The following is a 23,103-nucleotide window of genomic DNA, read 5'->3' on the forward strand; positions in this document are numbered from 1 at the left end:
AAGTTGTTAAAACGCATGCAGATTGTGAAAAATTGGAAGACTGGGCGTCCAAATGGCAGATGAAATTTAATGTGGACAAATGCAAAGTGATGCACATTGGAAAGAATTATCCACATCACAATTACTGGATGCTAGTGTCCACCTTGGGGTTTAGCACCCAAGAAAAGGATCTGGGTGTCATCGTAGACAATACGATGAAATCTTCTACCCAATGTGTGGCAGCGATCAAAATAGCAAACAGGTTGCTAGGAATTATTAAAAAAGGGATGGTTAATAAGACTAAGAATGTTATAATGTCCCTCTATCGCTCCATGGTGCAACCTCATATGGAGTATTGCGTTCTGGTCTTCTTATTTCAAGAAAGATATAGTTGTGCTAGAAAAGGTTCAAAGAAGAGCGACCAAGATGATAAAGGAGATGGAACTCCTCTCGAATGAGGAAAGACTAAAATGGTTAGGGCTCTTCAGCTTGGAAAAGAGACTGCTGAGAGGAGTTATGATTGAAATCTACAAAATCCTGAGTGGAGTAGAACGGGTACAAGTGGATCGATTTTTCACTTCGTCAAAAATTACAAAGACTAGGGGACCCTCGATAATGTTAGTGAAATAATTTTAAAACCAATAGGAGGAAATATTTTTTCACTTAGAGAATAGTTAAGCTCTGGAACACATTGCCAGAGGTTGTGGTAAAAGCAGATAGCGTAGCTGGTTTTAAGAAAGGTTTGGACAAATGTCTATAGTCTGTTATTGAGAAAGACTTGGGGGAAGCTATTGCTTGCCCTGGATCAGTAGCATGGAATGTTGCGACTCCTTGGGATTCCGGAATCTTTTGTTACTCTTTGGGATTCCGGAATCTTGCTATTCTTTAGGGTTCTGAATGGAATGTTGCGACTCCTTGGGGTTCCGGAATCTTTTGTTACTCTTTGGGATTCCGGAATCTTGCTATTCTTTAGGGTTCTGAATGGAATGTTGCGACTCTTTGGGGTTCCGGAATCTTTTGTTGCTCTTTGGGATTCCACAATCTTGCTATTCTTTAGGATTCTGAATGGAATGTTGCTATTCCTTGGGTTTTGGCCAGGTACTAGGGACCTGGATTGGCCACCGTGAGAACGGGCTACTGGGCTTGATGGACCATTGGTCTGACCCTAAAGTAAGGCTATTCTTATGTTCCACTAGCTGGGTAGGTCCATGTGAATCTGGCAGTTTAAGTAACATAGTATATGACGGCAGATAAAGACCTGAACGGTCCATCCAGTCTGCGCTTGGAGAAAACCTTTCATCTAATTCCTTGGTTACTTATACTGTTGGAACAGTAACCTGTACACCTGTGTTGTATTTTATTTAATATACTTTTTATGCACAAATCTTTATCTGTGTAAAGGATTTTGTTTTAGTGCTTTATACTAAGGGGTTAAGTGAACTTGGAAGCTCACGATATTGTATTATTCTGCTGTATGTGGGTTTACTTAGATTGGTTAGGGGACCTGCTTGTTTCCAGGGCAAAGGCTCAAATCCGGGATTGATATTCAAACAGCTTAGTAATTTCACACAAACAGCCTCTGGCATTCGATTCCCGAACCTTGAATCCAAGTCCTGATGTACAAGTCCTAAGACGGAGCCAGGGGCCGAAAGGTATATCAGAGCTCAGCTTCAGCAGGCAGACCACGGTGACAGACAGGTGAAGAATGCAAGAGATCATTTCAGTGCAATCAGACGTTTGGTTTACTTTAGGTTTTTTGGACACCAGAAATACCGCTGCTGCGTCTACAAGAAAAATCCTGTGTGCATAGGGGTTTAATTAAAAATATTAATCCATAAAAATAAGAAATCATTAACAAAATATTCCCAAGACAGTTATAGCTAAGAAATTATTGCTCCTTCAGGAAATAAACATTTATCTCCTTGCCCTGCTCCGCGATATCTTTGTGTGTTTGCTTACTCCAGAGCACAGAGCAGTTCTGCAGGGAGATTCTCGAATCAGTCACGGTGACCTTCGGATTCACACTGCGAGGTCTTCCAGTTCATGATCTTGCCTTTTGGGCCACAAGTTAGAAACCAGGTGAGGAACAAAACATCTCCCCTGGGAGAACGATATAGAAAATTGAATAAATAATTACTGTAAATCTAAAACCAGCCGGGAAAAGGATTTAGGTGTCATCGATGAGACCCTGAAACTGTCCGCTCAGTGTGTAGCAGCAGCTAAGAAATTAAATTAAGGGATTATTAAGAGAAACAAAACTGAGATTATAATGCCTTTGTATCTCTCCATGGCGGGACTCTACTTTGAATATTGTGCACAACTTTGGTCACTGCATCTCAAAAAAGATAGAGAAGAACTAGAAAAGGTACAGAGAAGGGCGACCAAAAAAAGAAAGGGGGTGGGATGACTTCCTTATGGGGAAAGATTAAAGCGGCTCGGGCTCCTCAGTTTGGAGAATGACAACTGAGGAGATATGATAGAGATCTATAAAATATTGGGCTCCTTTTATCAAGCTGCGCTAGCGGGGTTAACGCCCGCGACTCTTCATCACGCGCTAACCCCGGCCAAAAACTACCGCCTGCTCAAGAGGAGGGGGTAGCGGCTAGGGCGGCCAGCGGTTTAACGTGCGCTATTACGCACGTTAAACCGCTATCGTGGCTTGATAAAAGGAGTCCTAAGGCACGCTAACCGATTGAGCGCACTCTAAATGCTAACACGCCCATTATATTCAATGGGCGTGTTAGAATTTAGCGTGCCCTAACTCGGTTAGCGCGCCTTCGTAAAAGGAGCGCCGAGTGGAGTGGAAGAGGTAGAACTAGGGGGGGGCCTGTGATGAAGCCACGAAATAGTAATTTAAAGCCAGCTGGAGAAAATATTTCTTCACTCAATGTGTAATTAAACTCGGCAATTCACTGCCAGAGAATATGGTGAAAGCGGTTAGCTAAGCAGTGTTTAAAAAAGATTTGGCTATTTCCTAAGAGAAAAGTTTAGACGCATTTATCAAGATGGACTTGGGAAAATCCACTGCTTATTCCTCGGATAAGTAGCAGGAAATATGTTTATTCTTTCGGAATCTTGCCAGGACCTGGATCGGCCATTGTTGGAAACAGGACACTGGGGGCTCCTTTTACAAAGCCACGTTAGTGGCTTTAGCTCGCGCGACTTTTCATCACTTGCTAACCCCCGCGCTAGCCGATAAACCACCGCCTGCTCAAGAGGAGGCGGTAGCGGCTAGCGCAGCCGGCGGTTTAGCGCCTGCTATTACACGTGTTAAAACCGCTAACGCGCCTTCGTAAAAGGAGCCCTGGGTTTCAGTGTGCCCCAGTACGGCAGTGGTTATGTACTATCATGTGATCCTGACATTAGAAACAAGGAGACTCTACCTGCATATATGTTTTAAACAAATAACTTAGATTTTAAGCGGTTATACATTTTTTTTAAATAAATAAAATACATATCTGGAAAGCAGAATCTGATGCATAATAATGACCATTACTGACAATAAAATGGCTAAGGAGTAGTTCCAGAAGCCACGTTAGTCCACCATATTTGGATAGAAAACCGATTCTTGGCCATCGAAAGAATTATGCAGAGCTATGAATTCAGCGTAAAGTAGATCCAGACGAACACGTAGCTTAGAAGGGGGTTTTCTAACCGGAAAAACGCAAGTACAGCGTCATCTTCCTGCACGCCTTATGTTGCTGCCAAACCAACATAGGATTCCACAGTCTGGTAGCAAGCAGTTTATCTTTCTCTTTTCACTTGTGTTTGGTACTGAATAGGAAGCTTTGTAAAGCTGTATTATAGGTTCAAGGTGGAGTTATCCTGCCGTTGTATCGGGCGATGGCGCGCCCGCATCTGGAGTAGTGCATCTAATATTGGTCACTGTACCTAAAGAAGGATATGGCGATACTCGAGAGGGTTCAGAAGAGAGCGACACGTTTGATAAAAGGTATGGAAAATCTTTCATATGCTGAAAGATTGGAGAAACTGGGGCTCTTTTCCCTGTTGAAGCGGAGACTTACAGGGGATATGATAGAGACTTACAAGATCATGAAGGGCATGGAGAAAGTGGAGAGGGACAGATTCTTCAAGCTTTCGAAAACTACAAGAACGAGAGGGCATTCTGAAAAATTAAAAGGGGACAGATTCAGAACCAATGCTAGGAAGTTCTTCTTCACCCAACGGGTGGTGGACACCTGGAATGCGCTTCCAGATGGTGTGATAGGGCAGAGTGTGGTATTGGAGTTCAAGAAGGGATTGGACAATTTTCTAAAGGAAAAGGGGATAGAAGGGTATAGATAGAGGGCTACTATACAGGTCCTGGTTCTGATGGGCCACCGCATGAGCGGACTGCTGGGCATGATGGACCCCTGGTCTGACCCAGCAGAGGCACAGCTTATGTTCTTATGGTAGTGAATAGGAAGCTTTGTAAAGCTGTATTATATGTTCAAGCTGGAGTTCTGTCAAGAACAGATCTAGGAATGCCTTATTGGTCAGGATTCCCCAAAAGTCTGTACATCCCCCCCAATTAATAGCTGTTACAAAATACTACAGCACACTTGTTGGGTGTGCCGCTGATGAGAGATCATGGACATGAACTGGTTGTCATCTACTTGGATTTCAGGAAGACTTTTGACATGGTTCCTCACAGGCAGCTCATAAAGAAACTCAGTGGGCTAAAGTTAGGGCATAAAGTGGGGAACTGGATTGAAAACTGGTTGACGGACAGACGGCAGAGGGTGGTATTTAATGGCGTTTCTCAGAGGATTGAAATGTAAGTAGTGCAATGCCTCAGGGATCTGTCCTTGGGCCGATCCTATTCAACATATTTGTAAGCGATATTGCTGAAGGCTTGGTAGGAAAAGTTTGCATTTTTGTGGATGACACCAAGTTTTGCCACAGACTGGGCTCCCTGGTGGGTGTGGGCAATATGATAAGGGAGCTACAAAAGTTAGAAGAATGGTCTAATGTTTGGCAGATAAAATTTAATGTGAAAAAGTGCAAAGTGATGCTCTTGGGGTGCAGAAATCCAAGAGAGCAGTATGCACTAAGAGGTGAGAGACTGACATGCATGGATCAAGAGAGAGAGACCTTGGGGTGATGGTGTCTGAACAATGGTGGCAAAACAATGTGACAAGGCAGTGGTTGTTGCCGAAGAATGCTAGGCTGCATAGAAAGGCGTAACCTACAGAAGACAGGAAGTACTGATGCCCCTTCTACAAATCATTGATGAACCCCACTTGGAGTACTGTGTCCAGTTTTGGAGGCCTTATCTCTACAAGGATATAAAAAGACTTGAGGCAGTTCAGAGGAAGATGACAAAAATGGTATAAGGTTTGTGCCGTAAGACATATGAGAAGAGCCTGGAGGACTTGAATATGTATCCGTTGGAAAACAGAAGAGAGAGGTGATATGATACAGACCTTTAAGTACTTGAAAGATATTATTTTTCAAACAAACCTCTTTCAGAGACATAGAAACGGTAGAAGTAGAAGACATAAACGGAGGTTGAAGGGAGGTAGACCCAGGGGTAATGTCAGGAAATACTTTTTCACAGAGATGGTGGTGGAGGCTTGGAACACCCTTCCAAGAGAGATGGTAGAGTCCAAAACTGTGAACAAATTGAAAAATGCTTGGAACAGACACAAGGGATGCTTAAATAAGAAGAAGATGGAAATGCAATATGGCTGATCAAGCCATGGGCGAGAATAGTAGAAGCTGAGCCTGAAGCCAGACGGACTTGGACAGCCCGTGTCCCGCATGTGACGAGAAACAAAGTTGAGTGACCAAATCCAGCCTGGGGGACAGATTTGTATGATCTGTGTCCCGCACATGATGAGAGACAGGTAAAGGTTTGATAACTTCATTGTGTTGATCATTTTATTGGACATGGGAGGCGTCTTTTCAACCAATAATCAAGTCTTTATTTGAACCAGTGAGGTGTTCTTCTTTTTGCCTGTCTGATCATTTTATGAGAGGGGGAACTGTGCACCTTTGGACCAGTAAGTTGAATACTATCAGCAATACATCCCATGTCATCCCCATTTATGGTTGGCATGGTGGGGACTTCACAACCAGCGTGTAAACAAGGCTCCGGTCACCTTGTTGGGCAGACTGGACGGACTGCGAGAGTCTTTATCTGTGTTACTGTGTGAAATTCTTTAATGTTTATGACTTCGTAAGCCGCTCACATTATAAGTTGGGGAAATAGGAGATGGTGAAAATGAAATAAATACATTTTGTTCTGCAGGTTCTGTGATCCAGAAGAGTCTTCATCTAATTCTTCGGTGAGACTCTCCATTAGTGAGCAGAGGTCCCACTACCAGGACTTCATGCAAAAGCCCTCTCTATACTGCGTAGGGGGTAATACTGGCACTCTTTCAGGTTGCTTGCCTGTGAAACTTCCAGTGTACCAAGCCATGCAGGACCAGCAGGAATGCAGTTCAACGAAAACTGAGAGGGTCAGAAATGTGATATAATACAAATGAAGGTGACATACTCATGAAAGATTCTGCAAACTAACAATGTATTTGCTTTTAGTGAGAAGAAAAAGAAAAACCACTCTATTTGACACATTTTCGCACTCTGGAAAATCTAGAGTCTGAAAACAAATTCTCTCCGTACACAGAAATTCAAATGATATCTGTTCTCTATTGTCAATGCTGAAAGTCGCTGCAAGCCTCAGGTTAAAAATGAAGAATACAAAATATAATGAACCCTTGAGAGCCTGTTGGAAAATCGGACGGAGGCAGGAGTTAGCTGGACATCACACTGTATGCCGACCCAAAATAAAAACAGACAAAACGGAGGAAGAAGAGGGACAAAATGTATCTTGGTTTCAGGCGGTCAGTGGCATCCAGGGTACTTTTGGTTTCTGGTTCTGATACATTTTGGAGCATCACAGCAGCTAAGATGGCTTTAGCTTAGCACTAATTTTGCATTTCGTATGCTTTGATACCCTCTGGTTCTCTCACCATGCAGAGAACAAAATTAGTCTAAATACCATTACCATGTTAACTGCATTTGAAATCCCATGGATCAACGTAAATGTTGGAGAATGTCTGCATTAAGTAATATTTGCCATTTCTTGTCCCATTTAAGGGGCCCGCTCATTCTTTTGTCTTATGGTTTAATTTTTCAGTAGTCATGTCTGAGCAAATGCTAGCCCCTCACCCCGCTTCTTTTTCCTCATGGGGAAATTTACACTCATTTGAATAGTTAGGAATCAGTGGGCTTTGGATTTTAATGAGGGCATCTTTCCAGTCACCTTTTATTTTTTTTTTTTCATTATGGATCTTGCTCCACCCCAACTCCATGGGATATGATGCTTTATTACATAAATCTAGATCTCTCTCTCTCTATATAAAATATATATATATATATATATAAATATATATACAGCGTCTCTATATATATTTACATATACACATCTGTAATCATTTTGCAAACAAGAAAGTTTTAATGAGAAAAAGACTGACCTGACCTACCTGTGCTAGGTTCACATTCGGTGAAGTCCTCGTCATCAGAGCATTCGGCAGAAGAAACCAGGTCATCTGTTGTCTGCTTGCAAGGGAAAAGGATAAAAACAAAAATATATATATTTAAGTTTCTCACTCAGAGAAAAATAATTTCTTACGTCTCTGTTCCCCTTCAGAAATATAGAGTTCTAGCAGCCAGTGGGTTCAGGGAAGTTACTTATTTGTATTGTGTGTTCTTTGTGAACGGCATTGACTCTCACTGGCCAAAGATGAGCTCCAATAGCTCAGAGAGGTGGGGGGGGGGGGAGAGGAGAGGGTTATCCCACAGAGCATGTGTAGTTGATGCCCCCCTCCCCCCAGGCAGTCTCACTTCCATCCTCAGTTTGCCTATCAGGGGAGGAGGGTGGGTTGTGTGGTTGACTGATCTCGCTGTTCACAGAGAACCTAAATTACAGGTGAGTAACTTTAGTTTCTTCTAGGATAAGCAAGATGCGTTGGCCACATATAGGTAACTCTCTAGCCAAGAGGCACAGTGGGGTGAACTCATTGTCGTGACCATACCCTGTTGAGGCCCTCATGCTGCTGTGGTAAGGCAAGCCAGCATTGTCTAGCGAAACAACCAAGGGAACAAGAACCGGGTTTATTGATGGTGACTAGAAGAGACATTTTCTTTGGTGGAGAGGTGGTGAAAATTGACTGTTGGGAATGGTGGAAACTATAGACTAAGGATGGAAATGGGACAGCCTGGGCTTGCCCTACAGGGGCAACCACTACACATGCTCAGAGCAATTTAAAACATAAAAAAGACTTCTCTGAGCTATTGGAGAGCATCTCCAGTCAATTGGAGCTATCAGGTGACATCACCTACATCAGTGGTGTCAAAGTCCCTCCTCAAGGTCCACAATCCAGTTGGGTTTACAAGATTCCCCCAATGAATATGCACTGAAAGCAGTGCATGCAAATAGATCTCATGCATATTCACTGGGGAAATCCTGAAAACCCGACTGGATTGCGGCCCTCGGGGAGGGACTTTGACACCCCTGACCTACATGTAGCTAACACAGACATAGGCAACTCCGGTCCTCGAGGACCGTAATCCAATCGGGTTTTCAGGATTTCCCCAATGAATATGCATGAGATTTATTTGCATGCACTGCTTTCAATGCATATTCATTGGGGAAATCCTGAAAACCCAATTGGATCCTGGCCCTTGAGGACCGGAGTTGCCCATGTCTGAGCTAACACATTCTACTTGTTCTAGGGCACTGGTTCCCAACCCTGTCCTGGGAGACCACAAGCCAGTCAAGTTTTCAAGATATCCCTAATGAATATGCAAGAGAGAGATCTGCATACCTGTCACTGCCATTATATGCAAATCACTCTCATGCATATTCATCAGGGGATATCTTGAAAACCCAAATGGCTGGTGGTCCCCCAGGACAGGGTTGGGAACCACTGTTCTAGGAGAATGGAGTAGTCCCCATTCCATGCAGCGGGAACACCTTTTATTTCAGCAATACAAGTACCTAGGAGCTTTGGGAACATTGCAGATCCCATCAGTCAGGCTTGTATGTTCTGTTGATTAGGAAAATGACTCTTCATAGGGCAGCACTAACTTTCTTTAGAAGGGCCTTGACTTCTTTAATCTGCATAAGGCAACAGCTTGTTATAGCTACCAGAAGTAAGAACATCCCATTTGTTTGTTGCCTAGCAAACTGAAGAGATTTCAGTATAGTAAGGGTGATCTACTTAGCAGGGATCATAGAACATGATGGCAGATAAAGACCAAATGGCCCATCCAGTATGTCCATCTGCAGCATCCACTATCTCCTCCTCTCTCTATTGGTTGAGGCTCTTAACATTTGCATCTCCTCTTCCTATAGGCTAAGGCTCTGTGCACCTGCATTGTGAGGTCATAGAGCTGCCCATCTGCAGTAACCATTATCTCTTCCTCTCTCTAAGAGATTCCATGTGCCTATCCCAGGCCCTCTTGAATTCAGACACCGTCTCTGTCTCCATCACCTCTTCCAAGAGACTGTTCCATGCATCTACCACCCTTTCTGCAAAAAAGTATTTCCTTAGATTATTCTGGAGCTTATCACCTCTTAACTTCATCCTATGTCCTCTCATTGCAGAGTTCCTTTCAAATGAAAGAGGCTCGACTCATGCGCATTTATGCCACATAGGCATTTAAACGTCTCTATCATATCTCCCCTCTCCCACCTTTCCTCCAAACTATACAAATTGAGATCTTTAAGTTTGTCCCCATACGGGCCTGATGGATCACTGGTCTGACCCAGTAAGGCTATTCTTATGTTCTTATACCAGGGTGGATTTGATTTAAATCATGGTTTTCTCATTGTATTCACAGCCACTCAGTAGTGCCCAAAAAAGGAATATTTGCTTGTTTCAACTCTTTATTTCTTCATAAATAGCTGACCATGTTGCCAACTTGTTCTACATAACATAGCTTGTAATCATTAGCATGGCAGATATGTCAAGGCCCTTTGCTTCTACCCTTAGAAGAAGAGTCTTTCAATTGTAAGCTCCCTGTGTATTGTATGGACTCTTAACTTTTGTACATTGCCTTGAACCTATATAGGCATAGAGCGATCCACACATCACAGATTAGATTCGATGTGTAATGACCTTCCTCAGAGCAGTAAAGACCTTCCTCTTCCGCCAATCGGGCCATTAAAAACTGCCTCCTCAATAGACTTCTCCTAGTACTCTTTGCTATGACCAGTCTGGTCTCTAGAATAAGCTCCGTTATTGTCTACTGCAGTGTTCTTCAACCACCGGTCCACAGAAATTTCCTGCCGGTCCACAGAGCCAGCACGTGCATCAGGCCCAAAACAGTGTTCTTCAACCGCCGGTCCACGGTGCGATCGATGCGGCGTTATCTTCGAGCCAGCTCCACCTTCCTAACTGATTCAGTGCACAAAGCCATGGGCAGTGGCTCCTACAGGCATCCTGCGCCTGAACCGGAAGCCTTCTCTCTGACGTTGCAACGTCAGAGGGAAGGCTTCCAGATGAGGCACGGGACGTGCAAGGTGGAATTAGTACTATTATGGGGGCGGGGTCTGGAGTGGAGATTGGGTAGAGATGGGCGGGGTCTGGCCCACGACTTAGCCCAGTGTTCTTCAACCGCCAGTCCACGGACCGATGCCGGTCCACAGAATAATTCTTTTATTTCTGCCGGTCCATAGGTGTAAAAAGGTTGAAAAACACTGGTCTACTGTAACCTATTTGTTGTCATGGCTGGTCTGTTTTCAAATGATTGTGAATGTCTACTTGTAACCCGTTCTGAGCTTCTGGGAGAATGGGATAGAAATCGAAATAAATAATAGTATTTTGAATGCTGTGTCTTGTAATGTTTGTAAACATCTAATATTAGCTTTAGAAATGCTGGAATATATGATATTGCAGTAATCAATTTTGGATGTAAAGAAAGCATAAATTAAAGTATGGAAATCCTTATAAGAACATAAGCAGTGCCTCTGCTGGATCAGACCAGAGGTCCATCACGCCCAGCAGTCCGCTCACGCGGCGGCCCATCAGATGTCTTTTTCTGAGTGTGTAAAATTCTCTTTTAATAATTTCTGAAATTTGATGATTGAACACCAGATGGGAATCAACAATCACCCCAAGATATTTACATTTCTTTACAATCAGAGACTGAAAGTCTGGCTCCAGCAGGAAAACATTTATCGCTGTTCAAGAATAATCTATTAGCAGTTCACCAGCGACTCACTGCAGATAAGCAACTGTGGATATTGTCTAAGTCCAAATGAATTGGATTCATGACAGGGATTCAAGACAAAGTTGGACAAGTTCCTGCTGAACTGGAAGGTACGCAGGTGAGGCTGGACTCATTTAGAGCACTGGTCTTTGACCTGGGGGCCACCACATGAGCGGACTGCTGGGCATGATGGACCACTGGTCTGACCCAGCAGCGACAATTCTTATGTTCTTATGTTCTTGGCTATTAGTAAAATATTGTCTGCGTAACAATGTGCTTGGATACCAAATTCTTGTATGACCATTAAAAATGGACCCAGAAAGATATTGAACAAAATTGGGGATAACGCTGATTCCACGCCACAGGATAATCCAAAATTTTGGAAGTTCCTTGATTTGCTATTACTGAGTAATTTCTATTTTGTAGAAAAGATGAAAACCAGCTTATAGCTACTGATGAGATTCATATTGTTGGCTATCTGCTTACTAATAACTTATGATCTACCAGATCAAATGCGGAAGCTAGATTTAATGATATTGCAAATATGCTAAATAACCGCTATCTAGAATTTCGAGTGTGTCGCTAAGGAACCAACAGACAATAGTTTCTGTGCTGTGGTTAGGGCAGAAGCTTGTTTCTCTTAGATGTAAGACATTGGTGGATTCCACAAATGAAGAAAGTTAGTCTAGGACTAAATGTTCTATCACTTTTCCTGGGAGACATAAATTTGAAATTGGTGTACAGGTCTGAGGATTGGTAGGGTTCAAGTTGTTTGATTTAAGGATCGGGATAATGATGAATGCTTCCATGCATTCAGGAAAAATCCTTGTTCAAGACTTTGATTGATCATCTATAACAAAAAAGTTAATAGCCAGTGACTATCCAAAGTGACCCAAGATGTAGGCATGGGATCATGCAACTTACATGCATTAGTTATCTTATGTGCTGTCTTTGAGAGCAAAGTCATAGAACATGTGTCAAAAGAATTAAATTTAGAACAGAGAGATCTTGATAACTCTTCTAATCTAATCTAATCCTTAGGTTTTATACCGCATCATCTCCACATTCTTAGAGCTCGACGCGGTTTACAGTAGGAGAAATAGGAAGGAACTACAACAGAGGTAGAAGTGTGAAGAAAATTTAGAGGACTTGGGATGCCAAGATATAAGAGTTTCCTTGATTCCTAAGTTGGAGGGAGACTTACATTTTTGAGAAAAGCCAGCTTTTCAGATGTTTGCGGAAAACTTGGAGAGAGCTCAAGTTCCAAAGAGGGGAGGTAAGGTTGTTCCAGAGCTCAGTGATTTTGAAGTGGAGGGAGGTCCCTAGCTTTCCTGTGTGGGAAATGCCTTTTAGCGAGGGGAAGGATAGTTTTAATTTGTGGGAGGATCTGGTGGTATGAGGGTTTGAGGAATTCCAAGAAAGAAGGATAAAGGGAGGGAGGATACCATATAGGATTTTGAAAGTTAAACAGGCGCATTTATAGTGGACCCTGGCGATTATCGGAAGCCAGTGGAGCTTAGCCAGGAGCGGGGAGACATGGTCAAATTTACTTTTAGCGAAGATGAGCTTGGCCGCGGCATTCTGAAATCCGTTGGAGTCTGTGGAGGTTTTACTTAGTTAGGCTTAAGTAGATAGAGTACTTCTAATGTACAATCTTCTAATGGCAAAGTACCAAGTTGAAAAGTGTTTCATAAAGTCTTTTGAAAATATTCCCCTAATAATTATGCAGGCCAGGCTAAGACAGAAGAAGAATCTTTACCTTTTTTATGTGCAAGAGAATGATATAGTGAAAAAGCGGTTTCGGTTTGTTTTCACATTCTTTTAGCAATTTTTATAGTAATCGTTTTAGCTGTCAATACCTGTTTGTTATAATAAATTCTAGCACTTTTAAGTTGTTGGAATAGTTCCTGGGATTTATGTTTTCTCCATCGATGTTCTACGTGATGAATCTGTCTTTTCATTAATATCAATCCTGCATGGTACCAACCATGATCTCTCAATCTAAACTGACTAGTTGCAAGGAGAGGAGCAACCTGATCCATTATGCTATGCAATGAATCTTGTTGGTCTAAATTTAGAACTGAAAAATTCTTCGGAAATGTTTCATAGAAAGGAGGAAGTTTGTATGGATTTGTTGACCTTCTTAGGTTGTAGATGTATAGGATTAGGTAAAGAGAATTTAAAAGAGAAGGAAATAAGCTTATGATCTGTCCATGAAAGACTCTCTTAGGGAGAGTAGGAGATGGTGGATGTTACAGATGGGCAGACTGGATGGGCCATTTGGCCTTTATCTGCCGTCATGTTTCTAGTCTCCAACAGATTTATCAATTCTACTTCTTTAGTGAACTTATTAAGAATCAGATCCAAGTGTGACCCTCTGTGTGTGTAGAAAAATCTATCCATTGTTTTAATTCTAGGTCAAGAAGAAGTTGATTAAAGTAAATCGTATGATGATGTGTGGGATTATCAATATGGACATTAAAGTCTCCCAGTAAAATTAGGTTTGGTCACCGCAATATGAGTTGTGCAATGGTCAAATAGATTTTATCCCATACTTCTAATGGCAAGTTTGGCGGGCAATATATTAGCACAAGATCTATGGGACTTTTTTTGTATTACATTTGACTAATATAATTTCCTTGTACGGCAACATAATGATCAAAATTTCAATGAAAGGAAGCGTATCTACAGAAAATAGGGCAAGACCTCCCCTTTTTTTGAAATACAATACATGGAAAGATGGTGCTCTTTGCTTAACTCATGCGCATTTACGCCTTGTAGGTATTTAAACGTTTCAATCATATCTCCCATCTCCCACCTTTCCTGCAAAGTATACATATTAAGCTCTTTAAGTCTGTCCCCATATACCTTATGATGAAGACCACACATCATTATCATTTTAGAAGGCTTCCTCTGGATCGTCTCCATCCTTTTTATATCTTTTTGAAGGCACGGTCTCCAGAATTGTACACAATATTCTAAATGAGGTCTCACCATATGAGAGGAGTTCCATTCCCTTTATCATCTTGGTTACTCTTTGAACCTTTTCGAGTGCCGCTATATCTTTCTTGAGATAAGGAGACCAGAATCGAACGCAATACTCCAGGTGAGGTCGCTATATGATTTGTTTTTTAAACATTTGAGCTCCCCAAGACTCAATGACTTGAGGTATCTTCTGGAAGCCAGAAATGGTGAATCATGCTGTTAAGATCATTTGAGAAATAATGTTTCCAGAGTCCCTTGGTGTCAACTGAACATCATGAACCCCAAAATACCAATTGATCTAAAATGCTGACACCGGCGAACATGCCCACAATATATCGATATGCAAGTGATTGAGACCATAAGCTTTCTAGGAAAGAGGGTCATCTGAACTGGAGAAGGTAACTGTGTATCTGTAAGTTCAATGAAGAAGCCAAAACACAAAATCCATAAGAGTCAGTCAACAGCACTTCCCAGTTTTCTCTCTCCAACTGAATTGAGAGCTTGTCATTACATGTAGAAGTCAGAAATGAAATTAAGATTCTCCAGCACAGTGGTCTTCAACTCAAACCCTTTGCAGGGCCACATTTTGGATTTGTAAGTACTTGGAGGGCTTCAGAAAAAATAGTTAAAGTTTTATTAAAGAAATGACAATTTTGCATGAGGTAAAACTCGTTATAGTTTATAAATCTTTCCTTTTGGCTAAGTCTTAATAATAATATTATAATTTATAGCTAAAGAGACATATGATCAAGAAACTCTTTTATTTTACTTTTGTATACCAAGGGCCTCAAAATAGTACCTGGCGGGCTGCATGTGGTGCCCGGGCCACGAGTTTGAGACCACTGCTCTAGCAGTACCTGATATGTTGGAGCTATAACCCTGCAAGATTTCATGATTAAACAATTCTTGTTCAATCCTATGTCATTATGTGAGAACATACTGTCTGCTTTTTGCCCATCAGTCTCTGATCAACAAAGACTTCCATATCTTTTTATTTTTTTACAAAATACTCAAAACTATTGATTAGATTAGACCATATTTAAGGAGAAAAAGCCAAAGGATACTCAATGGGGTTTTTGAAGATATGACATTTGAGGGATCTTAGCAAGTTTCATCTTTGTGTGACTGCGAATGTCTGAGTCGAATGCTCAACATGTAGGAGGTAACTGAGCAAACTCTGCCGCACTATTTTCTTTTTCCTTAATGGTAAATTTAAATTCTTATTGTTACCTGCCTTAACTCTCCCACACTTATAGTGGTTTAAGGAAGCGTAGAATTATTTTTATTTTTTTCTGGTATTGAAATTTGATATTAACATTTATTGCTGCTGTATTTCTCTAGCAAGAAGTTCGATTTTCTTGTAAATGAATGGAAAATTAAATAAATAAATAAATTTTTTTTTAAAAAAAGAACCCAGATCCATGTGACACTGAATTGCACCGGCTGCCAGTGGAGGCTCGGATATTGTTCAGGCTGGGCTGTTTTTGCTCTAAGGCTTTACATGGTACAGCCCCTCTCTACCTGGTTAATAGGTTTTCTCTAGCCTCACATAAACATAGTGGGAAAACCCCCCGTACAAGGTTGTAAAAGTAAGAAACTTCTCACTCACACTTTAGCATTCCAGGCAGCTTCTTACGACAAAGAATTTCGATCATGGTTGCTCATTCTTATACACACTTTAGAACACAGCTGAAGACTTATCTTTTTTCTAAATACCTGGGTTAACTGATCTATTACATTTCCTAGATTATGTTTATTGTTAATAATCTTTAGTACACCGCGTTGAACTCACGGTTATGCGGTTAATAAGTACATTGTTATGTTATAAGTGCCTTTATATATAATCTCATGATAATGTACAATGATTGAGTGTTGAGACACTATATGGTGGGCGTAACTCACCCAACGGTCTCATAAACGATCAAAGGCCTAGATTCATTAACCCTCCAAACCGTGTGCAATCCATTTCCGTTTACATGCAGGCCAACAAATTCACTAAAGGCCTGCATGCAAATGAGGACGATCGTTAGCACGCCCCCTATCCACGGCCAGGATCCTTAGAGAGCGATCCCTGCTCACGCGCATACCCTGATAGTAGTGACAAGAGAAGCAGCCTCCTGCCACTGCTGTCAGAGCTCTGCCCCGATCTCTCCTGCCTGCCCTGCTCTGCTCCGATCTCTCTTGCCTGCTCACTGGACTCTCCTGCTCTCTGCTGCAGTTCCCTGCAGTGCAAGCCCCTGGTTTTAAAGCAGGCCTGCACTGCGGGGAACGGCGACAGAGAGCAGGAGAGTCCGGCAAGCAGGCAAGAGAGATCAAGCAGAGCAGGGCAGGCAGGAGAGCCTATACTAGCCCCACCCACCAGCCCTGCCCAACACCCCCCCCAGGCCCCGATTTCTCCTGCCTGCCCTGCTCTGCAACAATCTCTCCCTCACCCTCCCTCCCTGCAACCAGCAAGGTACAGCCCTTGTCCCCCCTCCTGGTAAGGCCCACCCACCCTCAGCACCAAAAAGTTGGGAGCAGGAGGGGTGCTCAGTCCCTCCTGCTCCTAGGCCTCCCACCTCCCGGCCCAAACCTGGTAGGCCCAGGTGGTCAGGCCCGGCCCAACCACCCTGGTACCTTTAAAATAGTTGGGAGCAGGAGGGGTGCCCGGTCCCTCTTTCTCTCTTGTGACAAGGCTCCCTCCATCTTCAGGAGCAGGAGGGGTGCCCAGACCCTCCTGCTCCTACACCAATCTTCGGAAGCAGAAGGAAAGTCCTCCCGCTCCTGCTCCTCCGTCTGTGTTCCATCCAATAGCGGCCTTAAGCCCCGCCCTGGCGCATCATCTGATGCACAGGGAGGGGCCTAAGGCACTGATTGGCTGAGGCACCTCGGGCTATGGGAGGAGCCTTTGATTGTTACAGTGACAGCCACAGAGACTTTGTTAAGTGCTGTCTTAGAGGGTTAGCACAGGCCCTTCACTCACTACTTGATCATAGAAACATAGAAAATGATGCCAGAAAAGGGCCAAGGCCCAACAAGTCTGCCCACTCTAATGACCCACCCCCCTAATTTCTTCCTTGAAGTGATCCCACATGCTTATCCCATTTTTTCTTAAAATCTAGCACGCTGCTGGCCTCAACTACCTGCAGTAGAAGATCATTCCAATGATCAACGACTCTTTCGGTGAAGAAATACTTTCTGGTTTCGCTATGAAATCTCCCACCTCTGATTTTCAACGGATGCCCTCTTGTTGCCGTAGGTCCTTTAAGAAAAAATATATTTTCTTCTACCTCAATACGGTCCGTGACATATTTGAACGTCTCAATCATGTCTCCCCTCTCTCTGCATTCCTCAAGTGAGTATAGCTGCAATTTACCTAGCCGTTCCTCATACGGAAGATCCTTGAGTCCTGAAACCATCCTGGTGGCCATTCGTTGAACCGACTCAACTCTCAGCACATCTTTTTGATAATGTGGCCTCCAGAATTGTACACAATATTCCAGATGAGGTCTCACTATGAATCTGTACAACGGCATTATGACTTTGGGCTTCCGGCTGACGAAACTTCTTCAGATACAACCCATCATTTGTCTAGCCTTGGTTGAAGCTTTCTCCACTTGATTGGCAGTCTTCTTGAGTATTGTTTCTCAGTTATAAGAAATCACTGCCCACTCCGTCACACACTTTTGAAGAATTTGACTGGGTGCTGCTACGTGTGATGGCATCTCTGATCGAGTGAAGAGATTTAGCACTGAAAGAGAAAAGCATGCCACACAAGCTCTCTTATCATCTAAAGCCAGGGAGATTTCTTCTTAGCTAAGCCACACCTTAGGGCAGTGCTTTTCAACCTTCTCCAATTGGGTTATCTGGATTGCCTTTATGAATGTGTATGAGATAGATTTGCATACTGTGGATATTCAGTATATACGTACACATTTATCCCATGTATATTCATGGTAATAGTCTCGTTAACCTAATTAGCTTGGTGTGCCTCCAGGAGAGGGCAAGAAGCGGTGCCATTTGGAATGTCATAGTAACATAGAAAATGATGGCAGATAGAGACCCGAGTGGCCCATCCAGTCTGCCCAACCATACGGGCTCCAGGATTAAAATATTCCTATTCAAAGATGCTTACCATAGCATTTAAATATTTCCTCTCCAACAGCTAGCAAACTCAATACGAACCACTTTTAAGAAGCGATCCCCTTTCCTGATGTTATACCCTTCCCCTCTCTTCCTCTCCTTTTAATTTGGGTATTTTTTTTAAACGATGTTTCCCTTCTCCCATTACCCCCAAGCTCATGTTTGTTCTTGTAATTTGTCCATTTAATGTTTACACTTCCCCTCCCCTCATAGTAATTTAATTTTAACTTTATATTTTTTTATTTTTTTAACATTGTAAACTGGCCAGGTGTCCTTCGTTGGTCGGTATATTAAAATTAATAAACTTGAACTTTAATTTAAATGGTCCTTTTTCTTAGATATTTCTGGGCCAGAAACCCAGAGCCCTGCCTGGTAGTGTGCTTAGGTTCCATCTACTGGAGCCTCCATCAAAGCTCACTCCAGCCCATCTTAACCATCCCAGTCATCGAAGTCCTCCCCAGCCCATCCTCAGCTGAATGTCCATATACGGGACACAGGCCGTGCGAGTCTAGCCTTAGTCCCTTTACGTAATATAGACCCATTATTTTCTGATTCAAGATCCTCTGTGTTCATCCCACGCTTGTTTGAACTCTGTCATCGTTTTCCTCTCCACCACCTCCCTCCGGAGCGCAACCATTAGTCTGAATCACCTCATGCGTCCTCTCATACGTCTCTAATACGGCATTTTGTCGTGCAAGCTGTACACCGCAGTGTCTTAACGTCACTCCATCAGTTTCAAAGAGGACAACTGGTTCTCCCTCCTTTTTCTAGCTGATTGGTGGTACATCAGCCTTGAACGCTTAAGACCCTGTCTTCACTAATAGCAGTAATTTCTCTATGCAATTAATTACCAATTTGTATCTGCAGCTTGTCCACAAGGACAGAAATGGGCTTTGCTCCCAGCAACAACTTCAATTAGCAGTCTACACCATAGAGAAGGTATATGACAGCCCTGGGATATGACTGGGTGCTCCTCACCAGGTTATCTCCCATTACTAGCAGAATGACAGACATCCTGAAGTCTTTTCTGTGCTTGCTCTCACTTCCAGAGTCTTAGATCTGAAATGCACAAAGCACTTTAGGTGACTTATAAAGATGACATACATTTTCCCTGGGTACCACACAGAGGTGATAGTCACAGCATCTAAAATGGAGCCAACCTCTGTGGCTGCCAATGGGCTTGGGATGTTATCAAGGATGGAGGAATCTAGGGTGTTAGTTGAAGTCATAGGACTAGGGTTACCAGATTTTCAGGTCCCGCCCCATTCTGCCCGAGCCTCATCCCCTCAACCTGTTCACTTGTCATGAGGGTGACACAGTAACGTCACCGCATTGCATCTGTGCTTGGGCAGATACCGTCCCGATGTAAGCTTTTCAAAACCCAGACAAAGCGCTGGGCTTTAAAAGGACGTCTGGATCCCCGGACATGTCCTCAAAAAGGAGCACATGTCCAGGGAAATCCGGACGTCTGGGAACCCTACATGGGACCGTTGAACGGACACGTATCAGAACTTTAGTAAGTGTCCTTAGGCATATGTTGTTTAAAGATGCAAAGGTAGGCCCTGTTTATCTTTCCCTTCTTTGAAGATGGTATAAGGACATCTATGTTTGTCTTTCTTTCTTTGACATGAATGTTTAAACAGAGTTGTAGTGAAGTGAATTCAATTGTTTTGTTAAGCCGTATTTACAGACAGATTTAGTTAAGAAGCTCTGCTGGTCAAGGCTTTTTCTTACCTTTTGGACTTCAATCTCTAGATAGGAAAAATGCTGATGTGTTTAAAGTTTCATGTGACCTTACGTCACATGCCATCACATGCTGGCAAACCTGATTCGTATAAATATGTGAAACTCATAATAAAAGACGGACATATTTGAAAGATGGTTTCTGGTCTTTAAGATGTGTCCCCAGGTACCTGACTTACAAATGACAGAGACAGAGAAAGTATGGGGCAGGAATTGGGACCGGAATCCTTTTCAGTTGGGGGCTTGTCCGCGATGGGCAGATGATATCACCGGTATTTTGTGAGTATTTCTGAATTTTTTCTGTTCTTTAATACTCACTGGGTAGTGGTGACCTGTACCCAACCCTTTATTTTAAGTTCAAGCTTTGGGTTCTATTATGGAGTTTTTTTGGGAAAAATCTCGGGGTACTTTCGGTAAGCGCCCCTCATATATATAAGCAGCTGCCATTCTTTCGGAAAGAATGAAATTATTTATAGAACCCCCCTGCCCACTCTGTCATTTGTAAGGTTAAAAACTTTTATAGAGTATAAGATTTTATTGTCTCTTATTACTGTACCTCGCTTATAAGGTAAGATAAGCGAATATTTTTGCATTGTTATATGGGTTTTGTAATGAGTCATAAAGGCACTTACTCCTAGACAAATGAGACTTGTACGGCTGTGTGTGTGTATGACATTTTTCCTTCAGCTCCCATCTTTCTGTGTCACCAATGTTTACTACTGAGGTAGGACATGCTGTTATGTGGAATGAATTGAATGCGCTGTTTGAATCAGTCTAAGATCTTTCCCTTGTAGTTAAAAAAAGAAAAAAAGAAAAAGAAAAAATTCCGTTTTAAAGGTTTTCTTTCTTGTGCAGAGCAAAGCTAATCTGTTCTTTGCTTTCATTATCAGGGTCTGTGCATGAATGTTTTTGTCCCTTCCCCCAGACTTCTCTGTTTGGGCTTCCACTGACCCCCTATAGTGCTTCTTTGAAATTACTCATTCTTGGTTTTATAAAGCAGTAAGGTGAGATTCCACTGCTTGTCTCTTGACTTTTCTCCGGCATTATCAAAACCACCATCTCTTCTTATAATACGCCCATCGCTCTTGTTGCCAAAGCTGATGGCATTCCCTGTTTCGTCCTAGATTTAGGGCTGTTAATGTTTTGGTAATTCTCATTGCCCTTATGTTTCTTCCACCATTCCACCGGCAGCCAATGATTTTTTTTTCTGTCATTATCCTAAAGTATGTTTTATTTTAGTCCCTTTGGTGAGGTTGCCTTCACCTTTAAGCAACAGTATACCTAGTGTGGAATGTCCTTCGGGCTATTCTACAAGTCATGCACTGCCCCTCATGGTCCTATTCTTATTTTGTACAACTTTTTGTGTTCCATAATTCAGGAGACCTATCCGATTGATAGTTTGTATCTTTTATAATGATTGTCTGTGTGTGGTCACAAGGTGTCACGAAATAAACTGCACTGGTGTACATCTGAAGTGAAATACCTGGGTTTTGTCCTGTCTCATGGTCAGAGGAAAATCTGCACTTTCTGCACTGCTGCTATTCTGGGTCGGCCCCGCCCAGCTACCAAGAAAGACATGCTTACTTTTCTTGCTATGATTGGTCACTGCCGCCAATGGATCTCTGCTTGTTCCTTCTATGACCAGATTTTGAGACAGACCCTGGTTTCTGAAATGACTGCTCTTATCAGATGGACTTATGAAATGTTGGACATTTAAGATGTGCTTTGGTTTCTAGCTCAAGTTTGGGTTTTCCTGCTTATGCCCACATGTTTTATCTCTTTGTTTGGGACTATTGTAACACCATGAAGGGAGAACATGGCGGTAAATTACGCTCTGTTGCCTTTTTTTTATAGTCACTCCTGTTCAAGAAAGCCCTGACTGCTTGTGCTATGGTGGTAGAGATGGTTACTTTTCTGATCCTAGGTCACCCCATTACCCTTCATACTTTTCACGATGTCCAAGCCCTTCTTTTAAATAGGCTTCTGGGTCTCAAGGGTGAACAGGATTCTCTTCCTCTCTTTTTTCACAGCTTCAGTCCTTTGTTACCACCCCCTCCTCTGAATTTGATGCCTGGCGTTTGGCAGGTGCCCAAAGCCGCCCTTTTGGACGGACTTTGGTGCAAAGAGGGGAAACCCTGGATACCAGCTGCTAGCTCTCCCTTATTCATTGCCCAATATCATGGTATTGGTTATCGTAGTGCTCGCTCGACATTTTAACTTCTTGCTAGTGATATTTTCATTCTTGACCTTTTGCTCCTTGATACAGAGATATATAGCTTGATAATTACAGCTGGCACGGTTGTGAATTGAAAATAAATTGGAAAATACAATTCCTTTCTAGTGTTTTAGCTGAAATTAGGATGTTGCTAATTTAAAATGTTTTTTCCGGATTTATACATAGCCATCCCAGATCCATTTTGGCACAGATATTTCTAATGTTTTCCACGGGTCCTCTTTATCACTGCAGAGATAGAGACGCTCCAAAGAGACATTAGCTTTATGCCTTTTTCCAAATATGAGATGGTTATGATATACATTATTTGTTGTTTTGGTTTTTTTATATCAATGTGTTTATTTGCAGAGTTATATTCAGCCCTGCACACTTGACAGATGGAGTAATAGCTCCACGCTTAAAACTTTATGTTTTGTCTGTGTCATGTCTACTTGTCTTAGTTTAGTGGGTACCCCAGGATACATAATATTGGCCATTTCTAGAGCTCTTTTTCCACTTCTTACTAGCCTAACTGCGCAATGTTCTTTTACTTTTAGCTTTTATATTCTGAATATAGTTTAGTTAGGGGTTATAAGAATAAGCTTTACTTTATGCAGCGTTTATTTCGTGGTGTTCCCTACATATGATCCATACATTTCTGAATACATTCAGTATATCAGTATGGTTTCTCTGAGGTGCATAATAGTTATATGAAGCACGAAAAAACATATCTTTTTGGCTTGTTCAATTAAGAACCTTAAGCAAGTGAGTATTGTCTCTCTTTTGCCATGGCTATGCTAAGTAAATGAATTGGTATTGTGCATGTTGCCACATTCAGT

The 23,103-nt window shown here is 42.3% G+C and overlaps 1 protein-coding gene across 1 annotated transcript in view; it reads right to left on the reverse strand.

Annotated features, from left to right (window-relative positions):
• Window positions 1-23,103, reverse strand: part of NRXN3 (neurexin 3) — a 1,772,673-nt gene that overhangs the window by 49,434 nt on the left and 1,700,136 nt on the right. Inside the window, exon 22 of the mRNA XM_033952014.1 lies at window positions 7,470-7,545. Within this exon, the coding sequence (XP_033807905.1) occupies window positions 7,470-7,545 (76 nt within the window). The remainder of the gene's footprint in view (window positions 1-7,469; window positions 7,546-23,103) is intronic.

This window comes from Geotrypetes seraphini, chromosome 7 (genome assembly GCF_902459505.1).
Source record: "Geotrypetes seraphini chromosome 7, aGeoSer1.1, whole genome shotgun sequence".
Taxonomy (NCBI): Eukaryota; Metazoa; Chordata; class Amphibia; order Gymnophiona; family Dermophiidae; genus Geotrypetes; species Geotrypetes seraphini.